The following is a 27,534-nucleotide window of genomic DNA, read 5'->3' on the forward strand; positions in this document are numbered from 1 at the left end:
ATAGTTTTCAAAGATAGTAACTAGGTGACTCAAGTTTCTGCTGCACAAAATTCTAACTGGAGAACATGATTGATGACTCTTGGCTATGGATGTGTCTCATTGGAGAATATGAATTATGATATACCCAGGGGGTGGGGTGGGGGAAACCAGGGTCAAGGGTGATAATGAATTATGTGACTCAGAGTTGGCTACACCCAGGCAGTGCTGGACATGTTAACTTCCGATAAATCCTTTTGAAGTTTTGGAATTTTGGCTTAAGACTCATGATTTAATTGGGGTAACTACCGGAATCCTGACAAGATTTTTTGCTTCTCATCCAAGAAACATCTTTCAGCTCTGATTTTCTTCGAAGATGTTTTGCTTCATCCAAGAGCTAAAGAAGATTCTTGGACGAGAAGCAAAAGGTGTTCAAAGAAAAACCAGAAAGTCCAGTTGCCTCTTTAAAAAAGCACTTGGGGACAACCATGACCTGGATGACTGAGAATCTCCATAGGTCTCCAGCTCAACAGAAAGAAGGTGCTATGAGGAAGCAGAGTTTGGAATCCTTGCACTGCTGACAACAGGACAGGTCTAGCCTCCCCCTGAATCCCTGAGGAACTGTCTGACAGTTCCCCAAGGGGTATGTAATCAGAGTGGCAAGATTCTTTTAACATTCACAGAGGAATACAATCAAGAGCAAGTGAGGTGCTAATATTACTCTATAAAGCCTTAGTAAGACCACACCTAGAGTGCTGCATCCACTTTGGGTCACCACATTATAAAAAAGATGTTGAGACTCTAGCAAAAGTACAGAGAAGAGCAACCAGGAGGATTAGGGCACTGTTCTGACCCAAACTTTGTTCCAAGAGAGCAAACACAAGACAAAGAGAGCAGTACAACCTTTTTATATGTTTCAGCTAAGAATCCTGTTTCTTCACAGATAAAAGGCTGCTTCCAACTAATTAGCTCCAACAAGAAAGAGCCTTGCCAAGTTTTTTCAAGTCTGACAAAAAACAACAGATAAGAAATAGTTTACAAGAGTCTTCAAATATCAACTGTAATGTCCACGAGGCTGAGCTCAAAACTTCTTTGCCTTCTGCGAAGTGCGTTTGTTCACAGCTGGCCTTTATCTTCTTGAAGGAGGGGCCATTACCTTGCAGCCTTACTCCCGAGTCACCCATGCTGTTGTAGCTGCTCTTTCCTCTGAACAATCCTGCACGCATGCGCACTTGGCACAGCTCCTCGGGAACCTCCTCATTACTGCTGCCAGCCCCCACAATCTCTGAAGGCAGCAGTCCACTCCCGAATGGTCCTGGCCCCTCATCTGAGTCCTTGCTCTCCTCAGCCATCCACACCTGCTGCCAGCTAACCACAATAGGGAGTGGAGACTAAGGCATATGAAGAACATTTACAGGAACTGGGCATAGCTAGTCTAGAGAAAAGAAGGACTAAGAGAGACACGATAGCAGTCTTCTAATATTTGAGGGGCTGCCACAGAGAGGAAGGGGTCAAACGGTTTTCCAAAGTACCTGAAGGCCAGACAAGGAATAATGGATGGAAACTGAACAAGGAGAGATTCAACCTGGAAATAAGGAGAAACTTTCTGACCATGAGAACAATCAACTCATGGAACAGCTTGCCCTCAGAAGTTGTGGGAGTGCCATCACTTGAGACTTTCAAGAAGAGATTGGACTGCCATCTGTCAGAAATAGTGTAGGGTCTCCCGCTTGGGTGGGGGGTTGGACTAGATCACCTATAAGGTCTCTTCCAACTTTGATTATCTGTTATAACAGATTATCTGTTAACATAGGCGATTAACAATAAAATGTCCAATTTAAAGAAAAAAAGGACTAGGAATGATATAATAGCAGTGTTCCAATGTCTAAGGGGCTGCCACAAAGAAGAGGGGATCAACCTATTCTCCAAAGGACAGGACAAAAAGCAATGGATGGAAACTAATCAAGGAGAGAATCAACCTAGAATTAAGAAGAAATTTCCTGAAACAATTAACAATTAATCTGCACAATTAATCAATTAATTAAACAATTCATTACTGGAATGACTTGCCTCCAGAAATTGTTGGTGCTCCATCACTGGAAGTTTTTAAGAAGAGATTGGACAATCATTTACCTGAAATTGTACAGAGTTTCCTGCTTGAGCAGGGGGTTGGACTAGAAGACCTTCAAGGTCCCTTCCAACTTTGTTAAAACTTCTGGATGCTTACACCTGACAGTGGTATAAAAGTTGCATAAAATTCTACAAGCGACCTTATACGGTTCAAGTGTTTAGCTTACCCAGTCCAAAACTAATCAAATTCTGTCAGTTTCACTTTAGTCAAAGGCTTTTCCCATCACTGGTATTTGACCCTTTGCGTGATATCCCTAGGACTGAATCTGAGATTGAATTTGGTCATGCAAGAAAGTTGCGGAGTCTCTGCCCTATGGTTTTTCCTTAAAGCAAATAGTTCGATATATACATCGAGGCTCCTACTGAAATCATATAATTGGTTGGATGACAATGCAACTCCCTAAGTTTCAACAACCATTTATAGGAAGGCAGCAATTCAAAAGGCTCCTGTGATAAATGAACACAATAAAATTAAACAAATTAAAAGAATATATCCATCCGTCCATATCATCTCTGGAATGGTGTATTAAAAAAACAAACTGCTATGTTGTTTATTCTCAAATATACCTTATTGAAGTGACTGGTTGAAAGATCTCAGACTTTGTTGTAAGTATGATATATTCTCAGAAGCTTACTCCATTAGTTGATTTCATGAGCTATCATTTGGGAATCCGGTCCTAGCACAGGCAATCAGACAGGAGGTCGCTTGTACTACATTTTTTATTCGTTTAAAATGTAAGACATTTTATTTTCCAGCTGTTCTTAAAGGATCTCGGTGCCAATTTGCTGCCGTCTCTTAAAATGTATTTCCAAGAATGATTAATGCCACTATTAAATATGGCATTATTTTCTACTTATGTTGCTCAGTGGGAAAACACATCTTTTGCCAAGATACCCATTTGGGTCTTATCATTCTGAGTTACAATATCTCCAAAATTAAAAACATTAAAAGGCTTCCGCAGCTGTACAGTGGAGTAGACTTATTTTCAACAGTGTAGGGACAACACTCTCGTTTAAAGCAGCATCAAAGGGATCTCACGGAGTTCAATAGAAAAATGAAGATAAATTCTAAATTGGCATGTTTATTACTGTGCAAGACTGTAGGTGTCTTCCAGACAACAGACAGGAGGAACTTGCAGAGTTCTCCATCAGATCTGCAGGTAAAGAAATTGGTTGAATGATCTTTCTGAATTCTTTCAAGAGAAACGTTCTTTCAGATTTTGAGAGGACTTAAAGAGTGATGGTAAGCACTGTGATTGAAAAATCTCCTTTCAGATATAAGGGAAGGTTTTAATCCCCCCAAAAGTGGACAATCACTTAAATATGAGCCAGCAGTGTGTTGCAACTGCCAGAAAAGCCAATGGAGTCCTAAGGCTGCATTAACAGAGGTACAGAATCAAGGTCACGTGAAGTGTTAATACCACTATATAATGCCTTGGTAAGGCCACACTTGGAATACTGCATCCAGTTTTAGTCACCATGATGTAAAAAAGAGGGTGAGGCTCTAGAATGTAAAAAGGAGGGTGAGACTCTAGAGTGCAGAGAAGAGCAAGAAAGATGATGGGGGGACTGGAGGCTAAAACATATAAAGAATGGTTGCAGGAACTGGGTATGTCTAGTTGGGATGAAAAGAAGGACTAGGGTTGACATGATAGCAGTGTTCCGGTATCTCAGGGCCTGCCACAAAGAAGAGGGAGTCAAGCTATTCTCCAAAACACCTGAAGGCAGGGCAAGAAGCAATGGGTGGAAACTAATCAAGGAGAGAAGCAACCTAGAACTAGGAGAAATTTCCTGACAGAACAATTAATCAGTAGAACAACTTGCCTCCAAACCAGTGGTGGGATTCAATTTTTTTTACTACCGGTTCTGTGGGCGTGGCTTGGTGGGCGTGACAGGGGAAGGATACTGTAAAATCTCCAGTCAGAGGTGGCATTTGCCAGTTCTCTGAACTACTCAAAAGTTCCACTACCGGTTCTCTGCTTCAGAAACATAGGTTTTAACTTAAAAGAATAAGATTTTTTTTAAAAAAGAAACAGTTTGCTCCTTGACTGCAGAATGTCTTGCTCCTTCTTTTAACTTTGGAACATTTATTAAAATATGGCAATTCCATTAAGCCACAAGCTTTGGAACATACCTCTGTTCCCCTGGTGAAGAACTAAGTTTCAATTTTCAGTCCAGGGAGAGTTTATGGTTGTTTGTTTGTTTGCTTTGGATTGTTGACATTTCTCCCCCTTTTTTTCCCTATTGATTTGTTCTGTGTTTAATTTTGTTGATTTATAAAGATAGGGAATTGCACACTGCACATAATTGGCTTTGATTGGAGAAGCTCCTAAGCCTTGTAAATAAATACATAATGGCTGATTATATAAATATATAAACAAACAAATGGAAGAACAGCACACTCTGCCCATGACTGCGTCTCCAAAATTCTGTTCTTGTTTTAAAAGAAATTCTATAGTCACAGGGGTGGGCTTCAAAAATTGTAGCAAAAGGTTCTCTGCCCAGGGGCTTGGTGGGCGTGGCCATGGTGGGTGTGGCCTAGTCGGCCTCCTGCACCATGGCAGGGGGGTGTTTTTGCCCTCCCCAGGCTCCGGAGGCTTTCCTTGAGCCTCTGGGAGGGCGAAAATGGCCTCCCGGGGCGCCTCTGGAAGCTGGAAACATTTCCAGCCTTCCCGAACTTCCGAGAGGCCTGTTTTTCGCCCTCTCTGATCCTCCATGCATGCCCTGCAGTTACTTGTATCCAAAACAGGCCACGTGGAGACTCCTGGGAGGGGTGGGGTGGGAGGGGCCAGCACAGAATCTTAGCTAGGGGCTCTCCTGAACCCCTGCAGACCCCCACCAGCCCACCCCTGTATAGTCACCAAGGCACAGGAAATTTTAACAGATAATAGATAATCAGAGTTGGAAGGGACCTTGTAGGTCATCTAGTCCAACTCCCCATACAAGCGGGAGACCCTACACCATTTCTGACAAATGGCAGTCCAATCTCTTCTTGAAAGTCTCAAGTGATGGTTCTTCCACATCTTCCGAGGGCAAAGCTGTTTCATTGGTTGATTGTTCTCACTGTCAGAAAGTTTCTCCTTATTTCCAGGTTGAATCTCTCAATCCATTATTCCTTGTCTGGCCTTTGGGTGCTTTAGAAAATAGCTTGAGCCCTTCCTCCTCTCTGTGGCAGCCCCTCAAGTATTGGAACCCTGCTATCATGTCTCATGGAAAATTCAAGGAAATATATTCAAGGAAAATTGAGAGGTTCATTTTTAAACAAGTCAATATGCACCTTCAGTGGTGTTTAACCGTTATTTATTTGTTTGTTCGTCTGATTATTTGATAAATATGCCATCTAGTTCATTGTTCTTCTGACTCTGGTTGGCTTGAAAAATGATATAAAGGTTAAAAAAAAACACTAAACAATTAAAATTAAGAAAATGAAGTAAGAAACTAAAAACCAAAAGAACAGGCAACATAAGAGTAGGTATTTTTGACAAGCAAAGCCAATGGAGAAACCGGATTCACTTAACAACTAACAACTGCAGCAATTCACTTTAAGTGGCAAGAAAGATCGTAAAATGGGCAAAATTCACCAAACAACTGTCTTGCTTAGCAACAGAAATTTTGGGCTCAATTGTGGTCATAAGTCAAGGACTGCCTGTAATTGTGTGAAAATCTCTTGCAAGTGAGAGGAACAAGATTAAAAAAAAGAAAATGATTAGAAAAAGGGATATATCCTCCTACATTTGAAGGCCAGTGCAAGTACTGGAGACAACAGAAGTTCTGAAATAGTTAAAACAAAGGATGCAAACTAGGAAAAGTTAGGTTTTGGTCTCATCTGTCTTTGGGGAAGTGACATGTAGGATTGCTACTGTAGAGGTAATATTAGACACACACATGCTCGCCTGCTTCCGGTCTATGCTTGCATGAGCTCTCTGCAAAAGTAAGAGGTATAAATTCAATATACATGGACAAAATACACAGTGACACAAAGGCACGCCAGCCAAGCTTGCGTGAAGTTAATAATGCATGCGGATGCTCATTCAAATAATGTGTAAAGTTAACAATCGATATACAAGTTCATTAAAATTCTAAGGTTACTATTGATGCAATTAATGTTTGGTTATCTATTTTGCTAACTGCACATAACCCCTCCTCCCCTTTTTGACATTTCGTATTGATAGATTTCCTGGCAGTATCTGGGAGATTTCCAATATGACCTTAAAAACTGCAGTTAGTATGGCATGTAGTGAATGATAAGCACCATCAAAACCACATTAAAAAAAAAAGAACTCGGTCTGAAACACATTAAAAAGTTTCAAAATGTCAAGCATTTTTAAAAGGCTAGAATTTCCCATTGTTTTGTTACAAATGCTGTCACTTGTTCAGTGTTGGCAGTGATGAAATATCTTGTCAGAACAGTTAAAGAGAGAAATTTTGGAGACCTTCACTTCCACCGCTTATTTGCAAACCTTCTGATACAAAGTTTCACAAACTGTGAGATAAGAATGACACAGGTCCAGCCAAGGGTGGGACAACATTTATTTGGTTCACATTTAAATATGTACCAAGCTAATTTATCATTTCTGAATGAACTCCTGATTAGAAATACATTTTCTTTTTGTGTTCATATTTTCTAGCCGAGTTTGCAACAAAGTTTTCCAATTAAATAAAAGGCATGCATTGTGGAAACTTGCACTCAAACTGCATGCAAATATGTTTTCTGAAAATGTGAATATCACAGGAATTTAATCGGGTAGGTACTGCCCATTCTGAGTTACATAGGTAGGAGATGATCAGGCTAGGCCTGAGGGTGGGGTTAAACACACCATCAGTTTGGAATCTCTATACCCCCATAAGACATCTACGTCCAACACCCTTTGAAGTCCATTGACACTTTATTTGGTGCCATTTCGCCTTGATCATTAGTAGTTCAGATTTTTGTGTGTTAAAGGAAAAGTTTCCTCAATCCAGGCGTGTCTGATTCTAGGATGCTCATTTCCATTTCTTAGCCATGGGAGCCAATGTTGTCTGAAGACATTTTCTGTGATCATGTGGCCAGCATGACCATATGTCAAGGTGCATGAAACACTGTTGCCTGCCCACTGAAATGATACCTATTTATCTACTTGCATTTGCATGCTTTCAAACTGCTAGCTAGGCAGGAGCTGGGGCAGGTGATGGGAGCTCACACCACTGCATGGCACTTTGGTCTCGAACTTGGGCTGTTAGCTTTCCAGATGACAAGTTCAGTGTCTTTTAATACTGAACCAGTGTGCCGCCTCTTGTGTATAGGTAGCATGAAATAAATTTGTAGTATTTTTTAACTGTTTCCTGATTCCAGATTTCTTATACCTGACACCAAGCACATATAGAAGAGGTATAAAATGGACTGCAAAGTGGCTTATTAACATGATATATATAATCAAGAATATTTTTTTTCCTCTTCATTCTATTTTGGTCAAGAACTGCCAATCATATGGGATGGTCCTTGGGTCCCATTAAACGCCACTGTAGAATGGCACTGTGTCATGGATCTGCCCCTGGACTCCTCTCCAGACATGAGTTTAGAGGAGGTGAATTTGAGTCGGGAGAGAAAGTCTGGCGTCGAGTATTGATCAAGATCAGAGCTAGGAGAGTGCTAGCCTGACAGATCCGCCTCATCTGTATGGATCAGACCATGACAGCCTGAGGTTGAGGGAGGTGACCTGTAGCTTCACAAGTTGGCCAGGAGACAACCAAGGGCAGTTGCCACTCGTTAGCAAGGAGGTGGAGTGCACACTCGTCCTGATTCAAGGATACATAAAGAAAAGACAAGCATAATGCTGGTCAGCTAGACCAGGGGTCCCCAACCACCGGTCCCCAGACCGGTACCGGTCCGTGGAACAATTTCTACCGGGCCGCCGGTTTGCTGGGTGTCGCCATCTTGTTTTGATGAAAAAGTGCTTCTGGTGAACTTTTCCGGGTAGAAAGCAGCGTTTGGGTACTGAAAGAATCCTTGCGCCTTAGTTTCATCGAGGGGGGGGCGGCTTCGAACAAAACTAAGGCGCGAGGATTCTTTCAGCATGCATGGCAAGGCGAGCTGAGAGTCCGTCCCAAAGCCGTCGCGAAGCCCATCGACACAGGTACAAAGGAGGAGTTGAAGGTGGTGGGGAGAAGCGGGGGACGGCTGGCTGGCCGGTCGCTCGGCTTGCCTTGCCATGCGTGCTGATGCCGGTACCGGGCCGCAGATGATTTTGTGATACCGGTACCGGGCTGCGGATGATTTTGTGATGCCGGTACCGGGCCGCAGATGATTTTGTGATGTCGGTACCGGGCTGCGGCACAAAAAAGGTTGGGGGCCACTGAGCTAGACTACTCACAAGGAGGCAACTTTGCCTCCCATGAGAGGCTGCACCAGCATTGCCTATATAATCCCACCTCAAGGACTTGAGAGTTGGTGGAGGAATGTGCCCAGTTCTGTGATTTTTTGGGCTCGTGCCGTGTATCCTGGCCAGTTTGACTCCTGGATTGCTTTCCTGGACTTTGCGTGTGCCCATTGGACTCAGTTATCCAGTGACTCTTGCTGTACTGAGCTCAAAAATTTGGACCTGCACAATGGAGGTGCTTTCTGAGTACCTGTTTTGAGGGTTTGAATAGATACCTGTAGAACTCTTGCTGTACATGAGTGTATGTGTGTATGTGTGGGGAGCAGGGCAACACACACTGAAGGACCATCTTCTTTAGATGACATCTACCCAATCCACCAGACTGGGAAGGCAAGGTATATTTACAGGTCCCCTCTATTAATAAGGTCCACCTAGTGGGATTAAGAAGAATGGCCTTCTAGTGGAACCAAGAAGAACTGTCCCTCGCCTTGACATACCCTGGTGACATGGTTTTGCCCTCAAGCCTAGGGACCCCTGGGTGATATGGAGCCCATCAAGTGGTTGGTTTGATAGTTATTGCTGGGGTGGATGGGTAGGTAAGGATTTATTAGGTTTTATATTTTGTATGAGCAATGGCGGCGTGTTGGTTAGAATGCAGTAACTGTGGGCTAACTCACTGTTCACTCCAGGGGTTCGATTCTGATTGGCTCAAAGTTGATTCAGCCTTCCACTCTTCTGAAGTCAGTAAAATGAGGACCCAGATTGTTGGGGGCAAGATGCTGACTCTGTAAACCGCTTAGAGAGGGCTGTAAAGCACTATGAAGCGGTATATAAATCTTTTGCTGTTGTGGGTTTTGTTTGTATAAGCCACCTGGAGTCACCATGAGTGAGTTGGGAGGCATGTTCATTTTCTAAACCAACCAACCAACCAACCAACCATCTTCATAAAGAGAGCATGAAGATACTCATTAGGCTGTGAAGACTTCAAAAACAGTACCAACAGAAGAGAGTATTTGTAGCTTGAGGATGAACTGTGGAGTTTTCAGTCCTGGCACTGAGCTGGCATCTAGTTGGATAATGAAAAATCTGTAAGAAAACAACCAAGCTCAGAGGGAACCAAGGACTCCACAGATATATTTTGGATTGGTCATAAATATAGAACCTCTATGCTCTTCATTAAAGAAGTCCAACTTTTTCTAGGTCTCCAACATAAGACTCAAAGTAAAGTTGTAGTTGCTTTAAGCTATTGACTCCTTAAAATAGCTGTATTTCCTCCTGCGGAAAGTCAGAGTCTTAGAATATATTTTTAAAAAAGACAAAATGACAGTCACAATTGCACAACTGAAGTTTGATTTAATGAAGAACAGAAAGCAGTGATCATATTTTCCTGTGAGTCCCAAAGTACTTTTTTTCCCAAATGGCATAGAATCTTAAAATGTTTAGGTGTGTGTGTGTGTGTGTGTGTGTGTGTGTGTGTGTGTGTAAAAGAGAGAGAGAGAGAGAGAGAGAGAGAGAGAGAGAGAAGAAAGATAGATAGATAGATAGATAGATAGATAGATAGATAGATAGATAGATAGATAGATAGATAGATAGATTGACTGGTACTATGTTTGTGAAAATGAGCAATAATGTGTACCAAATGAGACATATATACATCTTGTAGAAAATGTGCCTCTCATTGGCACCTTCTCTAAAGTAAAAGCTGCATTTTGCAAAAATTGAAGTGAACAGATTGTGTGATTTATTTAAATAAGTTTATATCTTGCCTTCCGGAGAAAATGAAGCTTCTAGGTTGGCATTCTTTTGAGATCTGAGTGGGGGCATCTTTGTCTAAATAGATCAAATGAAATAAAGGAAGCTAGAAGAACAGGACTTCTTGAATTCCTTCGACCACCACCAAATCTTTTCAACAGGGCCCAGAGGAGACATCTGCAATTTCTTCTATGTAAAAATAACCCCACGCTGAAGCTCTGCATGTTCATGCATGTGCTTCTACTCACTTGTATTGCAAGTGTGTTTCTAATGCTTCAACATTAGAAAATGAAGAAGCTAAAGTGCTCAAGAACTTCAGGATCCAAACAAAGAAGCACTTGGCACATAACACTCCAGACTTAACAACTGCTCTTAAGAAAAACAACAACAACAACAACAAAATCTGGAAACTGGATTTGGCAGAACCTGGAAACAGCAGAAGAGAAAGAACGGGAGGAAATCACAAAAACACAAAGACCTGCAAATAGAAAGTAGAAAGACCGTGGCAAAAGAAAGCAAAAATAGTACTGATAGTGATAGGTGCCCTGGGTGCAATTCCAAATTCTGGAGCACCACCTGAACACGACCGTCATGGTGTTCGACAACAGCCGTGATGGCGCGGTGGTTAGAATGTGGTATTGCAGGCTAACTCTGCTCACATTGCCAGGAGTTCGATTCCCTCAATCCTGACCAGCTCAAGGTTGACTCAGCCTTCCATCCTTCCGAGGTGTGTAAAAGGAGGACCCAGATTGTTGTGGGCCATAGGCTGACTCTGTAAACCGCTTAGAGAGGGCTGTAAAAGCACTGTGAAGCGGTATATAAGTCTAAATGCTATTGCTACTGCTACTAACTTAACAACTGCAGCAATTCACTTAGCAATCATGGTAAGAAAGATCATAAAATGGGGTGAAATTCACTTAACAACTGTCTCACATGGCAATAGAAGTCCTGGGCTCAATTGTGGTCATAAGTCAAGGATTGCCTGTACTTTTAATGCAGATAATTAAAATACACAGGCAGCTTCCTATTCAGTGATGAATTCCATATGAGCAGCTCACCAGTAAAAGTTTTGTAGGCAAGGGATTTTTTTAAAAATGTGATTGGTTCGCATTTCACTGCAAACCTCTCTAACCAATTTTTGTGTTAAATTTATATTTACCGACTAAGAAAGCGACTGCTTGTGAAGGCTCCTCGATTGGAGCGGAAAGGCGAAAGGGGAAGCAGTATGCTCCATTCCAATTTTGGGCAGACCAAGTTGAAAAAACACTTAATCTCTCCCCTGGTATAGCTAACAAAGCTAGGAGAGCCCGTGGCTTAGAGGTTAATACAGCTTGCAATATGTAAGCATCCCAGGTTTGAATCTCAGAAGGGTATGGCTAGTTCAGGAGAGCTAAATAGCTTGATCTATACTAGTCTCCCTTTATTTCTTTGTCGGTAAATATAAATTCAACACAAAAATAGTTTGTCACGAAAGTGACCACCTGTGAATTGGGGCTAAAAGGCGAAAGTGGAAGCAGTATGCTCCATCCCATATTTAGGCAGACCAGGTTGCTCTGATCAAAAACACTCTCTCTTTAATGAATATTTGCAGCATCCAGAACTTTGTGGTTCCTCTAGTTTTGGCTTTCCAAACCTTGCAGTGCTGTTTTTCACAATCGCAAATAGATTACATGGGAAATGTGCTCATAAAGCTGTATCCAGTGGTGAAAATAGCTTACCCTGGTGAATTATATTAAGAAATATGGCTTGCAAAGTGCATCTATTAGGGCAGTGATGGCTAACCTTTTTGGCACCGAGTTCCCAAAGCGCACGCATGTGAACACATTCTCCAAATGCAATACGTGTGTGACACCGTGCATATGATCTGCCCCACCTCCCATGCATACAGGCATGTCCCAAAGCATGTGTGCATGTCCTCCATGCATATAACCTGCCCCTGTGTATGCATCCTGCCACATGCATTCACCCCACCTCCAGGCATGGGTGGCAGAGACCTGGAGACCAGCTGGCTGGCGAGAGGCACATGCACGCATGCGCAGTAGAGCTGAGCTGGGGTGATGGCTTGCATGCCCACAGAGAGGTCTGTCATGCCCCTGTCATAATCTGATTCTAAGGGGGTGGTGGAGCAGCTGACAGGGAATGGGAGTGTGGTTCCATTGGCTGTTGAAGAAATTGGGGAAGGACACAGTCTGGCTGGGCAGAGCAAGGGAGAGGTAGACCAAGGCTGAGGGAATTCAGAGAAAGATCCAGGCCCACCCCCTCTTCATCCTAGGACATGCAGGGAGGAACAGAGAAGGGAGCAACATGAGTTGCATGGCTTACGGGGGAGGAAAGGTTCCTGATTCCCTTCATTAGTTGCAGTGGGGAACACAATGTTTAAAAAGGGAGATTGCGCACAGCAACTAGTGGGAAGCAAATTGTAAGTTATCTTTTACGGTCAAGGCTTTTCTGGGTTCCTGGCATCTTCCCAACTGTGTGTGTTTTGTTGGCCTTTGAAGTCTGCAATTCCTTATCCTGCCCTGTCCAGTTAATCGCTGCAGCACGGTTTGTATGGATTTTTATCTACAGTTTATATCTACGTTGTTTTCGGACTGAATTTCCTCCATTTAAAGACTGTTCTTAGGAAAAAAAATTTCTCCAGCCATTGGGGGCAAAATTGAAGGTATTAAAGGGACTTTTCTTACTTATGTGACTGTGTTGCCTATGTGCCATGTCCCGAGTCATCACAGGGCTTGGCATGCTATCTCCGGCACGTGTGCCATAGCTTCACCATCGTGGTATTAAGGGGAGAAAAGAAGCACAGAGGAGGGGACTTGCTCTGGAAAATATGCTTGGATTTTCAGGTGGTGTCTTTTTGTTTTTTTTGTTTTGTTGCTGCTGTTCTTAATCTCACACTGACACGCAGATGGGAGAAAATGAGTTTGGAAAAATGAGAGACTGAATAAGGCTGCAATTGATAAAAGATTCTTCATTTCTCGGTCTTTTACGCTGTCTCATAAACATGGCACACAACCAATTTCACTTAGGAGGGAATGGAGACTGGATCCCAAAGGACACAGCTCTTTAAAAAAAACAAAAACAAGAATTACCTATTTGTGTATCCCATGTAGGATTGCTTTCCCCCCCTTTCCTTATGATTAAATTGATAGATGCAGATTTTCTCAAATGTATTGAGACATAAATCCTTACAAATAAAATTCTACTTTTTTAAAGGAGCTCTCCTTGTCTCCTTTTTTCTCCAGGAATATAGTATTATTCATCTATTTTTTTTAAAAAAAAAATGCTGATGGGAGCCAGAAGTCTCACATACAGCTAGTCCTCGAATTTCAACAGTTCATTTCCTGACTGTTCAAAATCACAAGGGCACTGAAAAAAAAAAAAGACTCTGTGTACATTTTTCCCATTTACAACCATTGCAGCATCCCCGCAGTCACATGATCAAAATTCAGACTCTTGTCAAACTGACTCACATTTATGATGGTTGCAGTCACCTGGGGTCACGTGATTCCCTTTTACGACTTTCTGACAAGCAAAGTCAATGGGGAAGCCAGGTACTAATATCACTCTACAAGCCTTAATAAGACCACACGGAGCACTGCATCCAGGTTTGGTCACCACATTATAAAAGATATTGAGGCTCTAGAAAAAGTGCAGAGAAGAGCAACCAGGATGATTAGGGGACTGGTGACTAAAACATATGAAGAACAGTTGCAGGAACTGGGCTTGGCTAGTCTAGTGAAGAGAAGGACCAAGGGAGACATGGTAGCAGTCTTCCAATATTTGAGGGGCTGCCACAGAAAGGAGGGGGTCAAGCTACTTTTTAAAGAACCTGTAGGCTAGACAAGGAATAATGGATAGAAACTGAACAAGGAGAGATTTAACCTGGAAATAAGGAGACACTTTCTGACAGTGAGAACAATCAACCAATGGAACAGCTTTGCCCTCGGAAGATGTGGAAGAGCCATCACTTGAGACTTTCAAGAAGAGATTGGACTGCCATTTGTCAGAAATGGTGTAGGGTCTCCTGCTTGGGCAGGGGGTTGGACTAGATGACCTATAAGGTCCCTTCCAATTCTGATTATCTGTTATCTGATTCACTTAACGACTGTGGGACTAACTTAACAATTGCAGCAATTCACTCAACAACTTTCACCGGGAAGGTTGTAAAACAGGGCAAAATTCATTTAGCAAATGTCTCGCTTAGCAACAAAAATGTTGGGCTCATTTGTGGTGATAAGTCAAGGACTACCTGCAATTTATTATAAAATAAGGTTTTCTCCTCCCTTCTTTTTTGCAGACAAGGCTCACAAGCCCCACTTTTCACCTGTGCAAATAGTCAGTTCTGAAAGAAAACTTTTATCTGAAGTGTTTACTATTATTCTAGAATATCATGCCATTTTCTTGGGGGTAATTCAGCACTTGGGTGGTAAATCTGTGACTTGATTTGCATTTTCTAATTGAATTGCTATCAGGTTTCTTGCAAGACTGAGCAACTGAAAAAGGGAGGGAAAATCAACCTTGAAATTCTCAGTTTCAAAACATCATTTGGATGATGTTTGGTGGGTTGGGAAAGGGATTATTCTATGGGGCGGTGAAGTATGAAAAAAAAAATAAGTTGTTGATCATTTAAGATTTATTCAATATAGAGTCAGTGCCAGCTTTGAGAAAGGCACTGCGAGGCAAACAATACTATATTATCTTCCATTTCTAAATTTTCCATTAGTTGGGTTCACCCAATGTTCTAATCTAGGCTAAATTGGGGCAGAAGAGTTTGACAGTTCAGTATTCTCGTTTATTTTATTTTTCTTTATTTATCAAATGTATTTGCTGCCCACCTTTCAGTTCGTGCAATTCTATGCGAATGTAGTATTATGGGAGCCCCAACCATGTTGTATGAACCAGCTTATTATCTTAATGATGTCCTTTATCTGCCCCGGCATCACACATTGTGTGTGGTGGAATCTCAGCTACAATGGAGCAAGGTGTTAAGAGAGGGTCTAGTTTAGAGTTTCGGCACTGCAGAAAGCAGCATGGGCTGAAAAGCTCTTTATCTGACCTTTCCTAAGGAAACCCCCTTAGAATCGAAGAAGCATCTTGGATGAGAAGTGAAATATTTTCAAAATAGACAAAAAAAACCCAAGAAAGTGTAGTTGCTTTTTGGAAAAGCTCTTCTGGGATAACCATGACCTGGTTGTTTGAGAATCTCCACAGACATTTTTTGTTTTTTCCTAAGCAAATAGCAATAGCATTTAGACTTATATATTGCTTCATAGTGCTTTCACAGTCCTCTCTAAGCAGTTTACAGAGTCATCCTATTGTCCCGCAACAATCTGGATCCTCATTTTACCCACCTCGGAAGAATGGAAGGCTGAGTCACGTGTTCTGACCTACGCTTCTCAATATCATGAAGCAGATTCCTCGTCCCAACAAAACCCCTTTTATTTAGGTTAAAGGGAATTCCTCTCCAGCAAAGTCCTGGTAAACAGTCTTTCATGAGATTTCACAACTACAAACAGGCTGGGAGAGTTGCCAGACCAATATCTTCCAAACGCCATGCTGTAGCAGCAATTACTTGGCAAGAAGTCAGGAACAGATCTTCACCCTAATGAATTGAACTAATTGTCTCTTGCAAACACCACTCCCCTTTCGCTCCTCTTTATTCCCTATGGGAGGGGCCATTCACCCTCCACCTCAGCATTTATTGCTGAGTCGACCCTTGTTCCTTAACTGTTCTCTTCTCCTGGCAGCTCTGTTCCTGCCCACACTGGGAACAGGCTCCAGCTGTTCTTCTGCCCCACTGATCTCCGACTCTGAAGGCAGCTGATAACTGTCAGACAGCCCTGCCTCTGACACAGAGCACTTGTCAAAACCTTCCCCAGACTTCATGTTCCTCCCCAACCACCTCACTGTCCGAGTCTGCTGCCAATTCCCCTGGCAGGACACAACATTAAGGATCGAGCTGGTCAGGATTAAACTGCAGTGAACAGTGTGTTAGCCTACAATACTGTATTCTGGTGAGATTCTTGTAAAATAAGTGCCTAGCAATAAAGCTTCTCCTTGAGACTATTCATGAGCGGCTCTGGCTGCTTTTTCCTGACATTATGTGAATGCAACAAGCATTTTGTATATGTCCAAGAGAAAGGCAGTCTAGCAAGACTGTCTAGGACAGTTAGGGCAAAGGAGAATGGATTCGGAGGATTAACTGTGGTGAAACAAAGCCAGAAGAGAAGCAGCAACTATCAGCATCATAGACGCACCGAAGTGGAAGAGACAGTTTTTGTATCGTTTAGTCCAACCCCGCAGGAATCCAGATTAAATCATCCATGACTGATCGGAGAACTATAGACAAAAGAACTAAGTTCGGAGAACCCCCAAATCCCACTCCTGACTGGCCCTGTCCATCCCTCCCCTCCCCTCCCCTCCCAGGAGTCCCCACCTGGCCCGGTTTGGATGCAAGTAAGTGCAGGGCACATGTGGAGGCTCAGGGAGGGCAAAAAATGAGCTTCCCGGAAGTTCAGGAAGGCTGGAAAAGGGCCTGTTTCCGGTTTCCAGAGAGCCTCAGGAGGCCATTTTCACCCTCCCAGAGGCTTGAGGAAAGCCTCCGGAGCCCAGGGAGGGCAAAAATGCCTCCCTCCCCATGGTGCAGGAGGCCAAATAGGCTACACCCATCCAGCAACCAGGCAGAGAACTCTTTGCTAAAATTTTTGAAGCCCACCCCTGTCTGTATGTGCCTGTGTGCAGTGGTCATGCCAATTGGGAAGGATGGAGTAGAGGTTTCTGAGGAAGGCGGATAAAGAATTGGCTATTATAGTTAAGACATGGCCACCTCTTGAGTGAACCAAGATAAAGGATGCAGTATTTTGTATCAAATGCACATGTGCTAATGCATGTATTAGAACTGGACATTTGGAAATAACAGAACAGAATAACAGAATTGGAAGGGACCTTAGACCAACCAGGGGATCTGAGATTCTACTCCAGCAGGCTCAGGAATTCTGGGAAATGAAGTCCACAACTCAGAAAAAGGCCATGGTTCCCCATCCTTGCTTTAAAGCAGCAGTCTCTAAACTTGGCAATTTTAAGGCATGTGGACTTCAACTCCCAGAATTCTCCAGCCAGCTGGCTGGAGAATTCTGGGAGTTGAAGTCCACAAGTCTTAATGTTGCCAAGTTTGGGGACCCCTGCTTTAAAGGAACCTATAACCAGCTTCATTTCTTTTACAAATAACTCTTGTTTTACTCATACATGCAGGGAGCTTTAAATACAGCAGAAGTTGAGACTCCCACATTGATGACACACACAATAATAAAGTCTAGGTCATTGTCATTAGTCTTGTTTTTCTCTGTGTTTCCCACTTCCTCTAACTATACACTAATAAGGCTTTTAAGGAAGAAGTGATGTGAATTTTAAAAAGCCACAGTTCTCTCTAGCTTGAAGCAGAGTTCAGTTTATATTCATAGGACACACAACCTCAGCACAATATTTTGCTAAATCAAAAGCCACACTACAAGTAGCCCTTGTTTTACAATTGAGTATAACTGAACCCCAAAAATATATTGCCAAGCGAGAGGATTGTAAAGTGACTTTTGTTCCATTTTACAACTTTTCTTGCTACATTTGCTAAGTGAATCACTGCAGTTGTTCAGTTAGTAACACAGTTACTAAGAGAATCTGGCTTCCTTGTTGTCTTTGCTTGTTAGAAGGTTGCCAAAGGTGATCACATGACCCCAGGACACTGCAATTGTCGTAAATATGAGTCAGTTGCCAAGCATCTGGATTTTGATCACATGGCCATGGGGATGTTCCAACCCATCGTAACTGTGAAAAATGGTCATAAGTGTCATGCCCTTGGTAGAGTTGGACTCTGAGGGAGAGGAGGAACAGCTGACAGGGAGTGGAGCTGTGGCTCTGGAGGATGTGGAGGAGGCTGGGGAAGGGCAGAGGCCAGCTGGGCAGCCAGAGGAAGAACCAGGCCCATCCCCTCTTCATCCTAGGGCACGCAGGGAGGAACAGAGAAGGCAACAACTTGGCTTACGAGAGAGGAAGCGGCCATGATCCCCCTCATTGGTTGCAACTGGGGAGAATAGTATATAAGAGAGACGGTTAAAACAGCGCTACCAGAAGCAAAGTGTGTGTTATTTTGGGGTGAAGTTATCTTGGTTGGCATCCCTCCAACGGGCTGTGCCTTGTTATCTCCTTGAAGTTGGTAATTACTTATCCTGGTCCGTTGTGGAAATTCCTTCATTGTAGTTTGTTTTGGTTTTTTTATTTCACCTCTATCTGCTCATTAAGTTCAGACTGTATTGCTTTCTTTTGAAGACTATTTTTGAATAAGTTTTATCTCCAACTGAGAATTATTGAACAGTGGGGCCAAGTTGGAGGCATTAAAAGACATTTATTTACATTTTGGATTTTGTTATATTTGTGTTACACTCCGGGTCATCACAATAAGTCATTCTTTTCAGTGCTGTTGCAAGTTTCAATGATCACTAAACAAACTGTCGCATGCATTCCTTTTGTAGGGATTGGGGGGAAATCCTATGTAGCTCACAAAAGCCAAATTTGAAGCAAAACAGTTTCCTACACATGAGATATAGGACATAAAGACACAGGATACCTCAATTCAATGTCAAAATACATTACAATATAATCTTCCTACCTTAATGAATTACCTTCAACTCTCTTTCTAACCCCCTACAACAGGGCTCTCCAAATTTGGCAACTTTAAGGCTTGTGGACCACAAGTCTTAAAAGTTGCCACGTTTGGGGATCCCTGCCCTACAATCTTTATCCTCTAAAATTTAGGTGATAAATAATAGCTTTAGCCATTTAATATTGTCCAGATGAAATTATTCTCCAACCAGAATTTCTAGACTGCATTCTGCTTTCTGTTCTTTTTTACTTATGGTCCTTGGAGAGAGAGCTCCTTCAAATGATACTTAGTCAAGTCCCTCTCATCCTCTCATGCAGTAACTCCTGGGGGAAGGATACTGCAAAATCCCCATTCCCTCCCCCACCACACTACCCTGCTTTCCAGCTCCGTTCTCCTGTGCAGGGCAACAAAAGAAGACCCAGCCAATCAGCTGGGACTCGGGAGGTAGAGAATAGATGGGGGCGGGGCCAGTCAGAGGCGGTATTTGCCGGTTCTCTAAACTACTCAAACTTTCCGCTGCTGGTTCTCCAGAACTGGTCAGAACTTGCCGAATACCACCTCTGGTCTCAGCCAAAAACAGAGCTTGGGAGCCCGCCCCCACAGGCACCTCTGACACGAGTGACATTGAGCTGGCCACGCCCACATGGCCATGCCCCCCCGACCCCCCTGAGGTCAAACACAACCCTGATGCGGCCCTCAATGAAATCGTGTTTGACACCCCTGATCTAAATAAACTCTGAAGGACTTCCAAGAAAGAAGGGTAAGTCTTAGACTTTAATATAATTGAAAATTTGCAGTGAGAGCTCAAACATGTAGCGCATGCCAGGACAGCAAAGAATACAGGTAATCCTCGACTTACAACAGTTCATTTAGCGACCATTCCAAGTTACAACCACACTGAAAAAAGTGACATGACTACTTTTTTACACTTATGACCATTACAGCCTCCCTATTGTCACGTGATCAGAATCCAGATGCTTGGCAACTGGTTCATATTTGTGATGGTTGCAGAGTCCCAGGGATATGTGATCATGTTTTGCAACCTTCTGAGAAACAAAATCAATGGGGAAGTCAGATTCATTGAACAACCATGTTACTTCTTTCCCCTGCTTGTTGGAAGTGTAATAGGGAAAATGGAATGTATTATCATTTATGGTGGAATTGGAAAGAAGCTCAAAAGTTTTGGCAGAAAATTCAGAAATGGTTAGAAGAGATGTGTAAGATTAAAATAGAATACAGACCTGAAATTTTCTTGTAAGAAATTAATGTGGGAAAATACGATAAAGATAGTATATACCTAATAATTCATGGGATTACTGCTGCAAGATTGGCCTATGCACAACAGTGGAAATGTAAAGAAACTCCAAGTGAAATAGAAGTAATTAGAAACATTTGGATGCGTACAGAAATGGACAAATTGACAAAAGAATTAAAAAATAAGGATGAATTGGATTATTACAAAGTATAAGATAAGTTTTATTGTTGGATAGAAAAGAGGAAGGATCATGATAATATGAAATGATTATATGTATATACTACACTGCTCAAAAAAATAAAGGGAACACAAAAATAAGACATCCTAGATCTGAATGAATGAAATATTCTTATTAAATACTTTGTTCATTACATAGTTGAATGTGCTGACAACAAAATCACACAAAAATTATCAATGGAAATCAAATTTAGCAACCCATGGAGGTCTGGATTTAGAGTTACACTCAAAATTAAAGTGGAAAAAAATATTACAGGCTGATCCAACTTTGATGTGATGTCCTTAAAACAAGTCAAAATGAGGCTGTTTTATGAATTGACAGAGAATATATCTGCTGAAAAAAACTCTGCATTGGTGGTAGGAAGGGCATCCGGCCATTAAAACACTCTGCTAGCTCCATTCAGTTGCTGAGGCTCCACTCCACAAGGGATTATCAGGTTATTAAATGAAGAAGAAGATGATGATGATGGGAATGCTACAATGGTTGTGTGAAAAACAGCCATAAATCACTTTTTTCAGTGCTGTTGTAACTTTGAAGGGTCACTAAATGAACAATTGTAATTCGGGGACTACTTGTACACAGCTCAGACTGGAAGAGTATTCAAACTTCGGCACCTGCCATATTCATCATTCTCTTACTTAGATACTACAAACAATATGCATTTAAATTTGCAGAAGGATGTTGTGTTTAATTGTCCCTGATGTAGAGATTATGTCAGCCTCTATTCATTTAGTGAATAAGAGAAGAGATTTCTTGCCAGATCTTACAGTTGAAATCATCAAGTTGAAATGCCACATTGTGCTTTTCATTACATTCCCTTGAATTATCCAATTCACCTTTAAAATAAAGCTCTCTGGTTTTCTATCCATCACCATATAAGTTTGCTGGAATTTCCATAATTTACATATCTTCTCTGAGAGAGGAGTAAAAGCATTGGGCCATGATATGATATGACGGCAGCATCTGTGCTTTTACAGACACCCAGGAACGAAAAGCTACAGTCGTAGTGTTCTCATTGGAATACATTATCCCCGAATGAGGTCGTAATTTAATGCAGATGCGCTGGCATAAAACAATTCACTCCTACACTTTGATTGAAAATAATTTATTGTCAAGTCACCTCCTATAACTATCCTTTGCACTCTGCCGGATGAGGGATGTTTCCTTAAGCTTTGTTCAATTGCGATCTACCCACTCTTGAGCAAATGGAAAGATGATACTGACATAAAAGATGATGTTACAATTGGCCATCTTCATTTTGCTTCAAGAATATCTGTTGCTGCTGGTGATTATATCTGGATTCCACGTGTGTAGAGTACAGCCAGAATTGGGAATAACAATAGTACTTACACTTACCGTATTTTTCGGAGTATAAGTTGCCCTTTTTCCACCCCAAAAAGTGGGTGGAAATGTCTGTGCATCTTATACAGTCAATGTTGCCGAAGCCCCGTCCATCCGCTGGCCCCCACCCTTTGGCCTCTGCCTCCCAGCCATTTCCCTCCTTGCAGCAAACAGCAAACAGCCTGTTTAAGTTTCAGCACAGCCTGATTAGCACAAACAGCCGGTTGTCGGTTGGATAGGCCTCCCAACGATCAGCTGTTTCAGGCTGCAGTGATTGCCATTGCCTATTGCCGCCTTCGCCATTTTTGGCCTCTGCATCCTGTTTTTGGCCTCTTTTTGGCCTCCCATTTTCCACTCATTTCAATCCCTGATGCCCGGAATGGGCTGAAAATGGGGCACACGAAGGCCGAAAATGGGGCATATGGAGGCTGAAAACAGGATGCGGAGGCTGAAAATGGGGTGTACAGAGGTGGCAATAAGTTGTTTCCCTTGAGTTGTGATTTGGGTCGCAAGTCCCATGGGTTGTGATTTCTCCCCCACCAGTAATCTGGTCAAAGCTTTCCATCTTTCTAGAACCCGATGCTCCCAAGTCATTACCATAACTTTTGCCTCCTCCAAAGGTGTGTGCACCTGTTTGGTGGGGTAGAGAGTGCCGTTGTTCCTCACCTTGAAGTCCAAGTTGGCGCTTTCGTACGACGTTCCTTTGCTCTCCGAGCAGCCGCTAACTTTCACTGGAAAGGAAGGCAGAAGAGATAAGGATTAATCAGGCGGCTGTTATTAGCATCATTAGTGTTATCAGTATGCTTATTAAGAGATCAGTGTGCAAAATTCTGAAAGGAGGAGCATCAGCAGGAAGGAAAAAATAAAAACCTACATCGGTCCCTCCTGTGAGAATTTACAACCTACATTTTGACATTAGAGGAGAGAAGAGGACGGCAGATGGATATGAGCTCTGTATTTGCTTTCCACTGGATATGAGAATTTAATAATAAGCTATTTTTCACACATTCTAGCACAGAACTAGACTGGGTAGGAGAAGAAGGTCACCAAACACCTGAGTCCCATCCCGTAGGTCCTCAGATCCTAAATATTTTCTTATTTTTGCACTCAGCAAAATATTGATATGGAGAGTAACTCTTGTTATAAGGTAGTCCTCAACTTACAACAGTGCATTTAGTGACCATTCAAAGTTACAAGGGCACTGAAAAACGTGACGTATGACTGTTTTTCACACTTACAACCATTCTATGGTCATGATCAAAACTTAGGTGCTTGGTAACTGACTCACATTTATGATGGTTGCAGTGTCCTGGGGTCATGGGATCCCCTTTTGTGACCTTCTGACAAGCAAAGTCAATGGGGAAGCTCAGATTTCCTTAATAATCACGCTAGTAACTTAACAACTTCAGTGATTCACTTAATAACTGTGGCAGGAATGGTTGTAAAATGGGACAAAACTCACTTAACAACTACCTTGCTTAGTCGCAGAAATTTGGGACACAATTGTGGTCATAAATCAAGGACTACCTCTGTTAATCTCAAATGCAATCCCTCGTTGCAGGGCAAATTCTGCTGTTTTAGATTTGCAATCACCGTATAATATTAAGACTTTTTCAAATATCATTACAAAATGCATGAATGGGGGAAAAATTAGAAAAAAGGACCTCGCATTAATGCCCAAGTCCATGTTATCCTGCTCAGTTCTATGTGTGTAAAGAGAGCTTTAGATTGAGATTGTTGTTATAATTAGAGCAGGCTGTGATATATTTCGCATACTGATTAGATTTTATGAAACTAATTTGTACAGCCATCCAACTCAGTTGCATTGACTCTGATGGCTTACAAGATTAAAATATCACAGTGTAAAAACCTATAATACCCTCACCCTGTCCTAGTACTGGTGAATATTTACTACACAATTTTACTGTAAATGGCTGCCCAACTCACACACAAACAACATGGTAAAGAAAAAAAGTATCTGTCTCTTACTCTTGATTTAACCATAGGAAAAATATGTCCATGTACTGTGTTTCCCTGAAAATATGACCTACCCCGAAAACAAGCCCTAGCCTGATTTTCACGCCTGTGCCTAATATAAGCCCTACCCCTCAAACTAAGCCTTATTTAAGCGCCGCCCATCATCTGGTTGTACGAGATGGGGTGAGGTGCATGTATAAAAATCAAGCTAAGGAAGCGGTGGGGGGGGGATGGAGCTGCTCCACGTTCCTCACATCCGCTTACCTTAGGACTGCCATAGCCAGGCTTCCCATACCGTGATACCTGTCACACCACTGCCTGACTATTTCTGCAGCCACTTGCAACCAGAAGCCGTGTAGCATGTCATGCCGATGCTGCCACTAATGGCAGGATGCTGTGTGGCATTTCATGCCAGTGCTGCCACTCGTGCACGCAATGTACAACACATCCTGCAGCCTGCTGCCATGAGTGGCAGTTCTGGTGTGACAAGCCATGTGGCATCTGAGTGCGAGCAACTGCAAGTGTCCACAGAAGAAGTCAGTCAGTGGTGTTACAAGTGTCGGGGCATGCGAGGCCTGGCTGCAGTGGTCCTAAGGTATGCGGGTAAGACATTCCCCAAAATAAGACCTGATGCTTACTTTGGGGGCCCAAAGAAAATAAGACTGGGTCTTATTTTGGGAAGAACATGGTATGCAATTGGGGTCCTTGGTACTCTCTGAGCTCGGTTGTTTTCTCTCTCAGGAAATCCCACTACTGTCACCTCATAAAATATTTCTCTGGCCTTTTGAGAGTTGCCAACAGAAAGGGAGGAGGGAGCAGTGCAGCAGCTTGCAAAAACCAAAACTGCATTCCATAAATGTTTTCCAAGATAGTTAACAAGGTGACCGAAGTTTCTGCCACACAAAATTCTAACTGGAGAGCCTGATTCTTGGCTATGGATGTGTCCCATTGGAGAATATGAATTACAATACACCCAGGCAGTGCCGGCATGTTAACTCCCAATAAATCCTTTTTAAGTTTTGGAAGCTTGGCTTGAGACTCGTGATTTAAATGGGGGTGACTGCTGGAATCCTGACAGCTACCTTCTAGCCTTGATGATATTATCTAGTTGGGTAATGCAATGTCTCTGAAAAAACAACCAAGCTCAGAGAAAAACAAGAACCCCACAGTTTAACCCCAAGCTACAAATATTCTCTTCCATTGATCTATGCGTGCCTATGTGTTATGCAATCCCACTGTTATCTTTGGCATGGCCCACCATTAAGCCATTTTTTAAAAACGTTTAAGCAATTCTCAGTATCAACCAGACTGCCTATTTCTGGCTTAGATTATGAAGAGGTAAATCCAATTCCCAACATGCTATTCAACAAAATGCTTACTGGATTATTTTGACAAGCGACAATGAAACAGATGCCCTGCCTCTGGGCAGCTGAGAGGCAGCTGATTAGCCACTCAGGAAAACAAATAAATGAATTAGGTAGTTCTTTGATCATAGGCAGCATGGCTCTGAGTTTCAATACTTTGTGCACTGAAAACAGTTCTTAGGTCAAGGAACTCCTAAACAGGGAGGAAAAAAAAAACCCAATTTCTGCTGCCATGAGTTCTTTGGGAGAAAAACTAGATAAGTTTTTGACAGTTAATTTTGTGCTCCTGGATCCTACTTTACTTTGGAGGCTCTTCTGTTTAGAAACTGTCAAAAGAGGACCTTTTAAGTGGAAAGATGGTTTAAAGGGAAAATGTTTAAAACAGGCATAAAAGAAAGAAAGAAAAAAGAAAGAAAGAAAGAAAGAAAGAAAGAAAGAAGGAAGGAAGGAGGGAGGAAAGGAAGAAAGAAAAGAAAGAGGGAGGAAAGAAAGAAAGGAAGGAAGGAAGGAAGGAAGGAAGGAAGGAAGGAAGGAAGGAAGGAAGGAAGGAAGGAAGGAAGGAAGGAAGGAAGGAATTAATTTCATTGCCTGGACATAGCATGTTTTATAATTGTGTTTTATTAACTAGTTGTGTGTTGTATGAACTTGGACAAATATTTCTACATATAAGCGAAATAGAGTCCATGCTACCGCTTGCTCTGCTTGAATTAACTTGCATTAGTCCACAGGTAGCCAGAGCTGGCCTTACAATATTCAGCACATGATATCTAGTGAGGCATCATAATTGAATTAGGCTTTTTAAAAACATGATCTGAGGGAAATCTAATGATGTGAGGGAAATGTGTGAAGATAATCATATTTGAACTGAATTTTGGAAATTCCTCAAGAAGAGAGCTATGTAAGCAAGATATTCTTGACGGGAGACGGTTCTCTTTTTGAAGACTTGACCCAGGTCAATAGAAAGAAGAATCCACCTAGAAGACACTGTATATCAGACAAGTAGGTGACTGTCATGCCTCCACCCCACTCCCCCGTCAGAGCCTGAATCTACAGAGGAAGATGAGCTGGAACTAGAGCTGATGGAGATCAAGGGGGCATCTTGGCTGGCTTTGGAGGAATATGAGGAGGAGCAGGCCGAGTCAGGCCAGGACCTTTCAGGATTGGGACAGCTTGTAGGCAGGGAGGAACGGGGGCAGGATGACCAAGAGAGGCTAAGCAGTGAACATGAAAAACAGAGCTCAGGTGATGAGCAAGGACCACCCCCTCCTGATCCTTGAGCACGGAGAGTGGAGAGAAGGTGGGAACAGCGCAGGCTCCTACTCAGGAGGAGACCACCCTGCCCCTCTCCACAAGGCACACCTGGGGACTGAGATTTAAGGAGACAATGTGGGGAGGGGCATTTTTCGGGAACAAATGCTGAATTCATGGAGTGTTGTGTGCTGTTGCCGACATTGGAATTTCCCTAGACTTCGTGTTTTATTTCTTGCTTCCTGGATTAATTGCCTTGTTCCTTTGCTTCCTGGTCTAATTGACTTATTCCCTTGCCCTGCTGGATTTCTTGTTTTGCAGCCCTTGTGCTGACAGTGCTGTGCTGGTCTCCTTGTAGCCAGTGGCTCTGGGATTTGCCAGAAACGTGGGAGCATTTGGAGAACATTTGGCACAATAAAGGGGCGGTTTGAACTGTCAGCTGATTGTGTTGCCTCTGTGCCATGCCCTGGGTCATCACAGTGATGATCCTCTTTTATATGATGACAAGCATGGATCTTCCAACTGAGTCCAGTTTGATTTGAACATTCCAGTCACTTTGGAAAATCAATGCAATTGAAACATCAGTATTATGTCAAATCAGTAAATTGGACTGAATTCAATTTGGATCAATTTAGACCAATATAAGGCAACGTACATGAATGGAAAATCATTGAATTAGACCAAATTGATTTGGATGTATTAATTTGAGCACTGCGGTTTGATATTCCAAATCTGTCTCACACTGAATATTCATGCAGCTACAGTAATATTTTTGTATTTCCAATTAAAGTCCCATTTCTAAATTTGCTTCTTTACACATAGCTATGTCTATATACATCTCCTTTTTATACACCCCATCTTCCTTTTATGCTCCTGAATATGTGGTCAGTTTATGCTCCTGAATAGGTGAACATGAAAAACAATGAATAGGAGCATAAGAATAAAAATACAGAATCATTTTATACAAATCTATTTAAAGGAGGATAAAAACCCCTGAAGCCATCTTGTAGCTTAATTAGAACTTGACAATAGGAATTGTCCAATACCTCTTCATTGCATCAGCAGTCCAAACTTTAACCAAACTTAGCTCAGACAAATTCCTAGGATTTATACATGGTCCCATGGGAGTCTGACAACAGCCAATAAAATACCTGTTCTTGCACAGGAACAGGAAGCTCAAGTGCAAAGCCCAAAAGAAGATATAAATACCCACCCCCATTCTCAACTCCATGTGGTCAGCTGCC

At 42.3% G+C, this 27,534-nt stretch overlaps 1 protein-coding gene across 1 annotated transcript in view; it reads right to left on the reverse strand.

The window, feature by feature from the left end:
* CDH4 (cadherin 4) overlaps positions 1–27,534 on the reverse strand; it is a 995,035-nt gene that overhangs the window by 336,407 nt on the left and 631,094 nt on the right. The window contains exon 3 of the mRNA XM_087928929.1: positions 22,368–22,432. Coding sequence (XP_087785055.1) covers positions 22,368–22,432 — 65 coding nt within the window. The remainder of the gene's footprint in view (positions 1–22,367; positions 22,433–27,534) is intronic.

The sequence above is a fragment of the Pseudonaja textilis genome, chromosome 3, assembly GCF_049901715.1.
Source record: "Pseudonaja textilis isolate UNSWEBS1 chromosome 3, rPseTex1.2, whole genome shotgun sequence".
Taxonomy (NCBI): domain Eukaryota; kingdom Metazoa; phylum Chordata; class Lepidosauria; order Squamata; family Elapidae; genus Pseudonaja; species Pseudonaja textilis.